Below are 14646 nucleotides of genomic sequence, written 5' to 3'. Positions count from 1 at the left end.
TATTGCGTTATTTAAACGCCGAGATAAAATCTCTCTTAAAACAGAACTTACAATAAAAAGTTAATTTTGGAAATTTGCAACATTGGATCAACAAATAATTTTTAACGGTGAGTTTCTTTTTTTAGCTTAATTTTCTCGAATTCTTAAACCGCTTTGAAGGACTATTTTAACTATTTTTCACGTGTAGTGTGCGAAAATTTAAGAAACCTTCCACACTTTTCGATAAAAAAAAATCGTATATATATATATATAGCTTATTTGACTAAAACTATAAATTATAAAAAAAATTTTTATTTTCCTATTCACATATTTTAATTCTTAAATTCTCAAGAAAATTCTCAAGAAAAATTTTTTCTTTTGTAAAATTTTTTCTTTTTTATAAAAAAAATATTTATATATATAAAATTCAAAAGTTGGAAGTTGATTAATATTTAAATTAACAATTCCTCTGTTTCTTATACATTTCATTCCATTGCTTTTGATCCTCAAAATAATATTGTGATACTTCTGCCATATATTTTTTGTGCTGTTCTTTTTTCTTCAATAACCAGTTCTTACGATCTTTTCCTTTCAATAAAGAATATTCTTTGGTTGTTGATTTTATGTTATCAATCCAATAATATCGATGAACAGGAACTGCAAAGGCACCTCCCCTAATCCAAACGCATGGTAATGTATCTATTACATCAACAGGTATTCCCGCAGATTTTTCGAGGTCCTCATGACTAATAATAATTGATTATATTATTATTTTAATCATTTTTGTTTAAAACAAAGCAATTCCGTGTAAAAGAAAAAAAAACCACTTACGTTTTTGTTCTCTTGAGCAAACACTTATCGCAACAACGAACTCTAAATTCCCAATATAATCTTGAAGACCCCGGATCACTATTTCCACAAAATTCACAGCTTTTATCATAAATTAATATTTTTATATAATTTTTTTCGTCCATTCCTTGAGGTGGGGGTAATTGTGGGTAAGTTAAAAATTTCATTCTTGAGGTACGCCAAATGTTTTGATATGTAGTTGATGAAGGTGTACACAAAAAATTTCGATATTGTTTACAAACTCTTGATAATTTGAAAATATCGATTGGTGTTAAATATTCGCATATTTTGGAAAAAATCTCCGGTGAAGAAGTAACAAATGACATGGTTGAAGATGATGATGGTGATTTTTGTTGATTATTTGATGGTGATGTCGGTAACAAAGTTCCAATTGATTTTGTTGGAAGAATGATTGCTGGATTTGTCATAGTAAGACTCATATTCAATTAAAGTTCGTTAAAAGATTTTTTTTTATTTTTTATTTTTTTATTTTTCCTTTGAACGAAGTGACTAAGATGAAATTTTTTTTTTATGTCTTAAAGAAAAAAAAAGGAATTAAAGGAATTATCAAAAAGGAATTATCGGGTTTTACAAGATCTGAATATATGTTATATATATATATTTTCTTAAAGAAAGGTTAGATTCTTTTTCCTTTCAAGAGAATTCAAGAAAATTAATTCTAGAGAGATTTGAGATTTTTCACAAGATCAAGAAAAAATTGAATATCAAAAAAATTAAAAATGTATATATTTTTCTTAAAAATTTTTTTTTTTAGATGGGGGAATATTGTGTTATAAAGATGAAGTCATTTATGCAAGGATGGGGAAATATTTTCAAACATCAAAACAAAGTTTACCAATACCAAGTACTGAAATATTAAAAAATTTTTACGCAAGGAGGAGTTTTCCTTAGTCGATCCAGAAAAAAAAAAAGGTTCCAGCCAAGATATTTATATTTTTAAATTCTGCAAGGAGGCTTTTCTTTTTTTTTAAAAATAAAAAAAGTAAAATAAAAATAAGTGGGAGAAATTTTAATGTTATTGATAAGGAAATGATTTGAGGAAAAGATATATATATCTTTTTTTTTTTGGAAACAATCAATTTCTTTTTTAATTTCTCTGTTAAAAGAAGAAGAAGAAAAAAAAAAGATATGGCTTAATGGCTTGACCCTTATTTAGTGATGGAGGATTTGCTGATTTTGGCTTTTTTTTTGTGGGCGTTTTACAGTAAGCAAAAAAAACTTGTATCTTTTTAATTATTTTTATGATATTACATAATTCATCGCGACATGTACTTCTGATCATGCAGGTTTAACTATTTGAAAAAATAACCTTGTTCGATTACAGGATGCCGATAACGAACACATGTAATAGCTATTGGTTTAAGTGATTCTTTTGCATAACTTACCGTTAAATAATAACGTTACAAGTTTTGAGGCTAACCGAATTAATAGGAAGTAACTTTTTTAATTCTTTCTGGTATATTTAATATTTTCTTTTTTTTTAAAAAAAAAAATAATAATAATTTTTTCTAAAAATGAATGATAAAAATTCCGATACTTTAAATAATTTTTAATTAATTAATTTCTTTTTTTTTAGAATTTTTTTTTTTTTTTTTTTTTGACAAATTTTTCAGGGTAAATATATTTTTTTTTCTCTGTATTTACGGTGAACAATGATGATGATGCATCGGGGTTGAATGATTATGAAGCCCCCGTCAATAAGAAACAGTTTAGAAAAATAAACTAAAATTCTTGAATTTTTTGTTTACCTATTGACCCAAACAAATCAACAATAAACAAAAAGAAAATAAAACATGTAAGAAAAGAAACACAAATGCAATCGGTATCTTATTTTGAAACTGAAAAATGTTATCAAACCACTAAAGTAAATTGATAACAAAGGAACTAAAGGTACATACTTTGTGATCTTTCTTTAGTTTAACATATATTCGCAAATAATTTCATGATCATCATTCATTATTTTAAATGTCATCATATAACGTGTAACGAACTACAAATGGCTCAATTTTTATTAGTTCGATACCTTTGAGGAGAGTCGTTAATGAATATTCATGCTGAAACTTGGCGTTCTCACAGGTCTCTTAACGTTTCTAAAAAGGCCTAATAATCTAGTGTTGGTTTATTCCAGGTATAGTCTAATGAATTTACGCTCGAGTGTTTGTGCATTTGACAAGAAGGGAATCAAGGAGGTCCCGTAGTAAACAATCCTGCATGTGAAGTTTGTCAATTTAATGCGTTTAAATATTGGAAACGATTAGTTACTCCGTTCGGTATAACCAAACATTTTCCTTTTGTAGATTACCTTTCCGGTTATATATCTTGAATTAAACTTCATACTTTACCCACGATGGCACGAGAACGACGAGTGGCATAAAAATACAAGTTAAAAAACTGGTTGTTTTTATGAATTTATTGTACGACAAAGACAAAAATTTTTTTAATCGGGTACCGTGTAACTAATATTTTCCAATATTACTTTGAAAAAAAAAGAAACGATAGACGAAATCGATGCATTCGTGGCGAATAAAATTGCACATATTGTATTTTGCATAATTTATTCATAATCAACTTATTGCATGCAGGGACAAAACTTTAACAATTTGTCATGTTATTTTATCAATCTAGTCTTCATTTGCCTAAAATAGGTTCAATGAGTTCCAAAGGTATTTTTTTTAGTCATCTTGCATTATCTCAAATAACTTTTCATACTACTGGTGCAATATCTGATATATCTGATATCCAATTATTATTATTTATTATTATTACAAATTTATAAAATATATTGTTTTTTTACTAAATCAAATTTCTCCCGTGGCTTATTTTATTATTATAATCGTGAAACAATCAGCGCATATTTATAACACGACATGTACTGATCTACATGAGACGCACAGCCGAGAAAAGAAAACGTCAAGCGTATCCTTTGTATTGTATGTATATCATCGTCATCTCGTCCGCATTTTACTCTTTTTTTATTCATTCAGACATTCAAAACCCCAAATGCGGAAAGTTATTTATACTATATTTTTAGTTTCAAAAGTTTCAAAAAAAAATTTTCATCTTTTTTTATTTCTTTTTTTTTTTTAGAAGAATATAAATAAAATTTGGATATATTCCGAACGAATTTGTACAAAAAATTCGGAAATAAATCCCGTCGAAAAGATATGTAGATATGTATCATCTTTTTTGATGTAATACATATTTTAATTTTTAATATTAAATTTGTTGTAATCATTGTATCTTCAAATTTATCTATATATAGTATGTTATATAGTATATTCGTTATAATCCTTAATATTAATTAATATTAATTAAATTATTATTTTTTTTTTTGGAAAATTTTGCAGATCCGGAATGAAGATTCTCTTCCTCGAACCACTTTGTACCCAACTACACATGAAATGTACAGTCGCACAGAAATTTTTACTTCTTATTTTACAATTGTATCAAAGGTTTTTTTTCTTTTTATGAAACAAAAAAAAAAAAAAAAAAACAAATAATAAATATTTTTTTATTGTTTTTTTTTCATTCAACTGCAATTTTTTTCTTCTTTCCTGCATAAATTTATGCCCGTTACTTCGTATCACGAATTCCAAAAACTTAAACTGATTGTTAGATAATTATGACCATATGACTTCTAAACATTCTTAATTTTAACCCAATAGAAATTAATTTTTTATTAGAGAGAAAAAAAAAAGAATGGAAAAATCTATTTTACGGTAACATCATGTTTATTATTATTTTTTTTTTAGATGATCAATCCATAATGTTTAAGTTTTGATTGGTTCGAATTAATTTCAAAGGGCAGGCGCAGTACGTCTTTTTAAGAAAAAAAGCTCGTGAATTATGAAAAGACAATTATAACATTAAGTAAATATTTATTATTATTTATATTAGTTGAAAGTTTAAATACATTTACAGTTTAGGTTTTTTCTTGGCAAATAATATGTATATTATTTCAGTGGTACTATATCCAAATATCTCAAAACATACGATAACAAAAAAAAAATTGTTTCACAAAATAAGATTTATTATTTAGTGAGTAATCGATTAACTTTTCGGAGTTATATATCTTCCTAGAACGAAAATTCCATTGAAATAATGTTTAAAAAAAAATGTAATACATCAAATATATCAAATATGATCCAAGCAGGTTTATTTTATTAAATGAAAAAAAGATCAAATGATTTAACTGGTCGAAAACACATTATTAATAATGGTAATTATTATCTTATTATTATTTATAATAATTATTTTTTTTCTTTTAATTTAGTTAAGAACAATATATATATATATCAAGAAGAAAAAAAAAGTCGTTAAAAATCGGAAAATTTTAACTTCAGGTAAGAATATTTACATTGCCCCGATTACAACGCATGAATAGAATTGTAATTAAACGTGTATTAAGCTTGTTTTTTTTGTTTTTGTTTTTTTATTATTTTAATAATAGATTGGTAAACAATAAACAATTTATGTGAACCATGCGTTGGTCATTTCACCAATAATCAATGAAAAGGATCAATAAAGAACCATGTGGTCGATATAGAAGTAATATTATTAGTTCGATCATTATAATACACTAATACAGTTAATGTACCTGCATCCAATATTAAAAATTTATTGGTGATATCGAGCCCTAATCGATCGAACAGATTTACAGAATTACTGTATTAGTAGCGTAATCGGGATTCTTTGGTTCGCACAAAAAATAAAATTAATAATTTATGCATGTAAAGGTCAGGCCAAGTTACATTTCTTGTTTGGTCAAAAGAAGAAGTAGTTCGATAAAACAACATTGATTTTATTGGTCTGGCCTTTTAATCAATCAATCACGTGATAATATTATTTCTTTTTTCGATCACATGAAGTTCTAAAAATGATGAAAATTGAATTCATCTTTTTTTCTGCCTAGGTAGAAAATTAGTTCTGGTAGGCAAAATTATAATTTTGCTATGACATCCTTTTTTTTAAGGTCTTTTTACTAGACGTTTTAGGTTGCAAGTTTATTTTCACTTTCGTTCCTTCATTTTTGTTTCATTAGCCGTTTCTTTTTCTATATAATGAAAGTTTTCAATTTCTTCATAATTATTAGGTATAATGGAACAATGGCCTTGTAAGGACGGACTTTTTTAAAAAAAGGGAAGACAATGATTGACACGACGACGAATCAAGATGATATTTTTCAATTAATTTAAATTTTTTTATTTTTTAATTTTAGGAGCTACCTTTGATGATGTCTTTTTACATACGAAACAGACGAAGATTTAAGTAATTTTATTCGTAATTGAAATTTGTATAAGATTATAGGTGAAGGGAATAAAAAAATTTTAATATTTAATATTAATATAATAATAATCTAATCTTATTTCCTTTATCATGATGTATCATGATGTATACTAAAAACATTCGTTCCCAGTGCCAATAAAATTAAATCATAAATTATAATACCACCAACTAACATGATAGAAATTGCACTACATCCAATAGCAATTTTCATGCCACTAATTTCCGAGATCCACGGGAATGCCTTAAAATTATAATTATTTAAATCACTTTTCTGAGAATTATCACAAGTATTATCGCTGGATATAATTGAAGGATGATGATGACAAAATCTTTGACGAAAATGAGTATCAAGTGGATCAACATTTGAATCCAATTGACTATTATTCAAAGTGATTATGGGCGTGATAACATGCCTATGTGGAGATCTTCTTCGTTTTAAACTATTACGTGAAATTAAAGAAGGAGGAGCTGATAAATGCTGCTTTTCTGAAGAATTATGATGTATGTTATAATCAGCGGTCATTGTTGAATGTGATCGAATTCTAACAGGTGTTGAACAAGGAGAATGATCTCCACTTAAAATAAGTTGTGGTATTGGTATATCAAGATAATTCGCTGAAGTTATCTGATGATGAGTTTTCTCTGATTCAATTTCATGTTGCGTTGTAGTTTCTGTTGCTGCATTTGACGTATTTATTACAACTAAATCGAAATAATTTCCTCCCGGATGATTTTCTGATATAATTATTGGACTGACTTTTGGACTGACTTTTGGACTGATTTTTGGACTTGAACGATAAGTTCGTATAGACAAAGAAGTTCTTGTAGTTTGAATGGATTCATGTGATTTCTTACGTATAGGATTATTTTCTAATAATTGAGAATGGGAGATAGGAGGTAAAAGATGTTTCTCATTTGGAGAAGGTGGACTTACAACAATAGGTAAAGAAGGCCAATTGTTCATCTCATTATTATTATTACTATCATTAATGAGAGTCGAAATGTCTTGCCCATTGAGTGTTAATAAAACACTTTTAATCGATATTGTATCTGATATACCAGATTTCTTTTTTTCAATTTCTATAGCAGGTTTTTCACCTCCTGTTTCTACTTTAACTATATCATCTTTTAGATAAGGTTTCTTTATAGTTATATAATACAAATAGAATGGTAGGATAAAATTACATGAACTACTAAATATCAAACTTGCCCAATTTATAAATGCATTTAACCAAAATCCTGTTTGGAAAGGAATGATTATAATCCAAGGTAATGCACAAGATAACAAATTCGCCATAACTAAAAAAAAAAATTTCATTGAATTTAAATTATTTTGATTTTTTAAAGAAAAGAAAGAAAGTATATTATACCTTTTCCGCAATAACCAGTCCTTAATAAATTATATCGAATTATGATCGTGTAGACTGGGATACTTGTAGTTAATGCAGCCAGTGGAAATAGATAAGTTGTAATGATGCTAATAATAGATTTTTCGGGTGATTCATTGACAGTAGAAATGATGTTTGATACTGGTCCCATCTTATAAGCCATTCCTCCCATAATTCCTAATAAGAGATAAACTATCGTTGAAGTAATCACAGAAAACCAAACCGCTTTTCGAATAGGAACCGATGGGTTCACATCGTTAACCCAACTCGGAATTGTTATAATAAACGCGTAATTAAATAAAACAGTTCCTATAACTTGACTTTTATCATATCCAATCATAGGAACAAGTCCTGCATCAAGTCCATGAATAACAAACGTAACTAACCACGTGAGAACGATAAATGTTAACGTCATCAATGATATGATTTGTACTTTAATATTTTCTACGAGATCCATAATCCCCATAGGAACTGTTATACACAAAGCAATCTATAAATATATATAAAGAAAATAAGATTTTTGATTTTCTTTTTTTTTCAAAAAGTTTACAAACGAATTTATTTTTTTTACCAGATAACCGGCAGTTAATAGCATATAACGTTCTTCGAATGGACTTCCTTCTGCTTTTTGTCTATTTACACAAAAGAATCCAGCATCAGGATGAATTCCAATGCCGCAAGTTTTTCCAATTATTGAAATTACTAATGAATCCATTGTTTGTGCTGATAATATGATTGATGCTATATTGAATGATTGCATTGAAATGAATAATCCTGTTTGGATAAGATTTTTATAATATTTATTCGTCACGAGTATAGAAGAAAGTTGAGAAAATTCAACTTGTTTCTAAATTATACACCATTAGATTTAAATGAGGAAAGTCATTAATTTTTATCTTAGATGATTGAATGAAAAATGTAACATTGACAATCTTACTTGAAATTTGTTATTGCCGGATACTGAGCTTAAAGCTTCGCATAAAAATAATGATGCTGCGCCACTTAGTACGGTAGCCACAACAAACGTAATAACTGGACTATATAACGTAATAAGGATATTAATTTTTTTTTTTTAGTTAACTGCGGCGGATTAAATCTTACTTACATTAACCAACCTGCCGTCTGAAAAAGTAATGGTACTTTTAACGTATAAAAATGTTGGTAAAAATAATAGATAATAAATGACAAAAAAAAAGGGTAACAAAATTTTTACTTACTAGTGACGAGACCGGGACCTGTCATAGATGAGATTAATAGTGCCACGCTACCAAAAAATGAAATACCACTACCACTCTTTGTCATATTTTTTTTTTATGTATATTTGGTAATTTTTAATTTATGTAATTTTACGTCAAAAAAAAAAAAAAAATTAAAATAAAATCTTTATCGGGAAAAAAACAGAACTTTGGTTTTTTCTGTTGAGATTTTCTACGGAGAAAAAATTCAAAAAAACAATATATATATATATATATATATATTATTTATTTTAAATTTAAATTCAAACGTGTGAATAAATAAGTGGTAGGTCGGACAAGTAAAAAAAATTTTTTTTTTAAATCGATCAAAATAGATGAATAAAAATGTTTTAAGATGAGTAATAATTTATATATATATATATTTTAAGATTAAAAATGATTTGCGACAACTTTAAATAAAAAAAGAAAATATCATTTAAAATATCAAAAATGATATCAATGATTTTTTTTTTCATTATGCAAAACAATCAATTTCTAAAAATGATGCGGAATTATTGTCAATTGAAAATAAATGAATAATGAAATTTTTTTCCTCTTTTTTTTTCATATGTAAATTCAACGAAAAAATATCTTCATTTTTTTTTTCTATGTAATTAATTTTTCAAGCCATGAGGCTTGATGATTTATTTGATTTGGCTTTTTTTGGCTCTAGTTGGTAATAAATAAATAAACTGTGCCTAAATTTCACTAAATATATACATATATTATATATATATTTTTTTACATAGCCGTCTTTTTCTATGATCATAAATAGAAGTATGAACGTGAACGTGGTTAATAAAGTACGCGAAACTTCTCGATTATTCTTTATAATTTTAGGGGAGTATAATTGATTCATCGAACTTTACATATTCGATCTGAATTACAAGGTATAAAAATATTACATGATCGGATTGGTCTTGAATCCTATCGCTAGTCGGATTATATTACATATTATAAGAGTGATAATTTCCTCATTATTCTTGATGCTACCTTTTTTTTTCTATAGAAGAAAAGAATCTAAGAATAAGATCATAATAATCAAAAGAAAGAGATCTTTTGAAATATATAATGACATAATGATGAAATATGTATTTCCAAAAAAGATTAAGCTTTTACTGCGCGGTGGCACAAGTTTATGCGCAACTCATACGGCGTTGCGGCCGTTGCGCCGTTGCGTGTAAACAATAATTTACCGTGCCACACAATCAAAAAGAATTTGGAATTTTGTACAATTTTATTGCATACTAGTCTAGTATTTACTTGGATAAAAAAATTAAATAATACATAAAAAAAATTATAATTATAAATATATATTAATTATATGTGGATATAATATGTAAAATGCGTGTAATATATATACAAATTTTCAAATACTCCCCCCCTACCCTAAAAAGTAATAATCAATATATTATACTGGCTCTCGAAAATCTATTATACCATTTATTATGAGATTTTCTTAAAATTTTTTTACTTTCAGCTTCAATCTCTTTTCTCCAATCATTCCAATCATCCTCATTTAAATTTCTAATATTATTACTATTCATAGGGTACCAATAAATTCCCCAATCTCTCAATTTTTCAGGATCTAATTTCATATCAGAAGCAATTTCTTCTGCCATACAACTTGAACGTAATTTTACTTCTTGTAAAGATAATGTATTATGATATGACCATTTCGTCATTTCATTTCTAAATTCCCATTCATGATTTTCTATTGTGTTCATGTAACGTTCTAATTTTGTTTTTTGTTGGATCATCCAAACTGAAAGTAAATCGGATTCTATTGCTAATGAATAATCTGATTGTACTATTGGTATATGATCTTTCCAATATATTTTATAATCACAAGGTGATACATATGGAAGTCCACATAACGCTTCTTTTGGCATTCTATAATGATTTAATAATCTATATTCACTATTTTTTTTTTAAAAAAAATAAAAATATAATATTAATATTTTAAATAAAAATATAAAGTGTTTATATATTATATTATATATATTATTACCTAATGGTTCGGTGAAGAAAACAATCATCACAACTTCGAATTTGAAATGCCCAATAAATATGTGATTGTTTTTTACGATCATGACAAAATTGACACCTTATAGCTATATTTGTAATCATTATATAAGTTCTTTCATCCATTCCATCAGGACTAATTGTACCATGAGGTGGAGAAGAAGGAGGTGGTAAAGTAGGATAAGATAAAAACGTTAACCTTGACATTCTCCATATAGATTGTGTAGCTGATGAATTTGGTGAACATAATAAATCTCTAAAATAACGAGAAACTTGTGATAATGAAAATAAATCGTCAGGTGTAAGCGGTTCACATATTTTAATAAATAATTCAGGTGGTATTATTGAAGTTGCTGGTGGTCTTGAAGGTTGTGTTGGATCTATTGGTTGTGATGGGGTTTCAGGTTTATGTCGTTGAGGTGGTGGTGGTATACCTAATACTTTTCCTCCCATTGTTGAAAGTGTTTAAGAAAAAATTAAATCGATAATAAAAATTTCGGCAATCGAAATAAAAAATTACGAATTATAACTATATATATATCTATTTTAAACAATATAAATTCATGCAATGACCTATTGAGTAACCCGAGAAAATCATGACCAAAAAAGATAGACAAATAAATAACCACTCAATCACAGCCTCTTTAATTAATATTTAAATTAACCCATTTGTTATCAAAAATTGGATGACAAACAAGTTGATATACGACATATAAAAATAGATATTTTTTGTCAGTATGAAATAATTATATATATATATATATAAAATTGACAATCATTTTAGTATATAATTTAGTATATTATTATAAAATCATTTTAATATGTATTACAAAATCATTTTAGTATAAATAATAAAACCAATCTTTTACAGTTCAATGCTCACTCAAATCTTGTTTTTATACAATATTTCAATCGCTAAAGATTCAATGAGAGTGGACAAGCATGTAATGAGTACAGAGTGCTCGATAATCATAGCGTGCTTGTTGATCATAAAACCCGAGAATTGGTTTTCTCCGCAGCATAATTTCCTGAATATTAAACCCTTTACCCTTGAACATTATTGTTTATTAAAGTCATACATTTTACGTCAAAGCATCCATGTAATTGGGTAATAATAATTATAATAATGTTTCACCTAACATATATGATATACCTGTTTGTCATACATTGCCAAAGTTGGTTAGTGAATTAACGAAGAGTCACGCTACTCATTTATACGATTTCTCAACCCGTTACCACTATGGTAGGCTTCTCTTAAAATTTTGATTTAATCTCTTTAATCTACGTCATGTAACGAAACATAAAGTCTGTATATTCCACTCATTATTTATTATATGCAGTACATTTCATTAAATCATGGAAATTCATTTATTAATACGGTAAAAAATTTTAGACAAAATTATTCGTTCAAATCAAGATGTATGATTTTAATCATTACAGAACGTATAATATTTGGTAATTATTACTAGAGGTAAATTTCGCTATGTAAAATGTGTGCAAGGTGACAAATAATGTATTGGTTACACTTTAATTATTTTTGTAATACCTACTAAAAATAAATTTTTTGGAATTGATTCTCAAATTAGTACTTAAAGATTTAAAGTAGTAAGCTTCTCCTTCTTTTATCAAACCCTCAAAATGAACAATATTATAAAGTGTATAACTTATTAATAAATATAAATACTAACTACTTTATTATTAAGCAGCCATATAACTGCATCTTTGATATATTTCATTATTATAATAAAATTTTTGTAATACAAAAGATATTTTAAAAATCCATTTGTAAAATAACTTCATTATATTAATATTTAAAGTTATATAATGATATTAGTTATGTAAAATTAATACTTTAATATTATATTTGTATCTCAAAACTGCTTTTAATATTAAATATTCAAAAATCAGATTAATCTGTATAACTATCAATTTTCCTGTTTTTATTTACTAAAAATAAACAAATACTTTTTTACTTTTAAAAAAAAATAATCTTTACCAGAATATTTATTATAAAATTATTAAAATATATTAATTTTTTGCAAATAAATATAAAGAATTTTTAATTTATTCAAAATCTTCCAATTATTTTAAATATAAAAAAAGCAAATAAAATACAATAAAAAAATTCAAAAATATATTTAGGGTAGTAACATATATTAGCTAATATTAGTTTCATAATCTAAGTACCAATAAAAATATTTAATTTTATATTATATAAGATTTTGCTAGGACCCCAGAAAATACTTATATAGGTAAGGTCCCAAAAATATTTTTTATTAGTAGCTCTAAGCATAGGTTTTTACTATGATCGCTAAGCATTGTTGATATCTAACCTTAAAAATTATATAAAAATAAGCAAATCAATCTTCTAACCTAATTAAATTTTTATTATAACACATATAATTTATAAAATATATTTATTAATTAATATATTTTATTAAATCCAATTTTAAATATGTTGTGAAACTAAACTAAACATAATATACAAGTAGATTAACAATATTCAATTAATAAAGTTTAATAAACAGTAAAAGAAAAATTCAAAATTAATACTATTACAAAAAATGTAAATTGCTCCATAAGTATTATACTTACACCCATAAAAATTAATATGTAGGTAGTTTCGACTTTGCTGAACAATTTTCAATTAATTTAGAAAGTCAATTTCATTTAACCAAAGGGGTGTAATTACGCTCTGAAGTTGTAAATGAAAAAGTGAAAAATTTAAAAGTTATTACTATTATAAAAAATATGCTTTTCTATATAAATATCATACTTAGCCTTATGAAAATTAAAATACAAGTAAATTTAACTTGCTGAATAACCTTACTTAAGCATAAAAGATAATTTGATATAACCAAAGTGGTGAGAAGTGAAATTATATTTTAAAGTAAAACATATTTACAGTAATTTTATTTAACAAAATAAACATGTATAATATAGTAATTTTATATTAAAATAATACACTGAGTTTAATAAAAATTAAAAAAATACTATTGAAAGATAATTAATAAAATATTGAAAAAAAAAACTGAAATTTCATCAAAAAAAAATTTTTGTTTATGTATTTATATAAAATTGTGAAATGTAGTACAAAATTAACACTCACCATTAGTGAAAATAAAATAAAAATTAATTATAAATTCAATGTATAATAATTTAAAAAGTTCTATAAATATGAAAAATAAGCAACTAGAAACTCTTAGTATTTTAAAATAATACCAAAAATATGCAATTTAATTATCTTACATAGTATAAAATTTTCTCAAAATTAAGCATTATAAAATTCTTACATCATAAAATTTTTCTATATTGGCTAAGCACCTTGGTACTTTACATATATAAGCATTTTCCAAGGTCTTATATCCACCCCATTTAAATTATTTGCTCGCTACTAAGCTAAAGGTTTTTTATTAATTTGTTTTAAGTTATTACTAACATAACAAAAAAAAACAAAAATTAAAAAAATTATTTAGTTTATATTATAATTTGCAATTTTTTATTTATATTAAAACAGATTAATTAGAAAAATATATTATTTAATCCAAAATTCCATTTTCAGTCTAACACGATGGAATTTACAATAAAAAAATAATGAATATTAGTAAAACATTCTGAAGCACCTTTTTTACTATCTCTTATCTCTCACTACCATATACAGTACCTGCTCAGTTCCAAGGTTTCAGTTCAAAAATCTAAGTAAAAAGAATTTAAACCAAAAAAAAACTCCCAGTCACTTCAATTCCAAGGCACTGGTTTGGAATCTACAAAAAAGAAAGAAAAAGAACATTATTAAACATTCTTATATCAAGAACACCCTTCTCCTAGTCTTGTGAATTGATGAACAAGTACGGTATTTTTTT

General features: G+C 25.7%; 3 protein-coding genes across 3 annotated transcripts; all 3 read right to left on the bottom strand.

The window, feature by feature from the left end:
• Positions 1 to 41: 41 nt before the first annotated feature.
• OCT59_011262 (uncharacterized protein) lies at positions 42 to 1747 on the bottom strand. Its single transcript, XM_066136384.1, has 2 exons — positions 811 to 1747; positions 42 to 725 (listed from the first exon to the last, which is right to left on the bottom strand). Exons 1-2 carry the CDS (start codon positions 1266 to 1268, stop codon positions 437 to 439), a joined length of 747 nt encoding a protein of 248 aa, XP_066001009.1. The 5' UTR covers positions 1269 to 1747; the 3' UTR covers positions 42 to 436.
• Positions 1748 to 6223: 4476 nt separating this feature from the next.
• On the bottom strand, positions 6224 to 8825 carry OCT59_011261 (uncharacterized protein; the record flags this gene model as incomplete). Its single annotated transcript, XM_066136383.1, has 6 exons — positions 6224 to 7434; positions 7506 to 8013; positions 8095 to 8370; positions 8461 to 8560; positions 8629 to 8662; positions 8741 to 8825. The coding sequence occupies 6 exons, from the start codon at positions 8823 to 8825 to the stop codon at positions 6224 to 6226; spliced, it is 2214 nt and encodes a 737-aa protein (XP_066001008.1).
• Positions 8826 to 9989: 1164 nt separating this feature from the next.
• On the bottom strand, positions 9990 to 11284 carry OCT59_011260 (uncharacterized protein). The gene is made up of 2 exons (XM_025314493.2): positions 10770 to 11284; positions 9990 to 10678 (listed from the first exon to the last, which is right to left on the bottom strand). Exons 1-2 carry the CDS (start codon positions 11234 to 11236, stop codon positions 10162 to 10164), a joined length of 984 nt encoding a protein of 327 aa, XP_025185147.1. The 5' UTR covers positions 11237 to 11284; the 3' UTR covers positions 9990 to 10161.
• Between the last annotated feature and the right edge of the window lie 3362 nt (positions 11285 to 14646).

Source organism: Rhizophagus irregularis, chromosome 19 (genome assembly GCF_026210795.1).
Source record: "Rhizophagus irregularis chromosome 19, complete sequence".
Lineage (NCBI taxonomy): Eukaryota > Fungi > Glomeromycota > Glomeromycetes > Glomerales > Glomeraceae > Rhizophagus > Rhizophagus irregularis.
The sequence above is the reverse complement of the archived record's forward strand: the minus strand, read 5'-3'. Positions and strand labels throughout refer to the sequence as shown.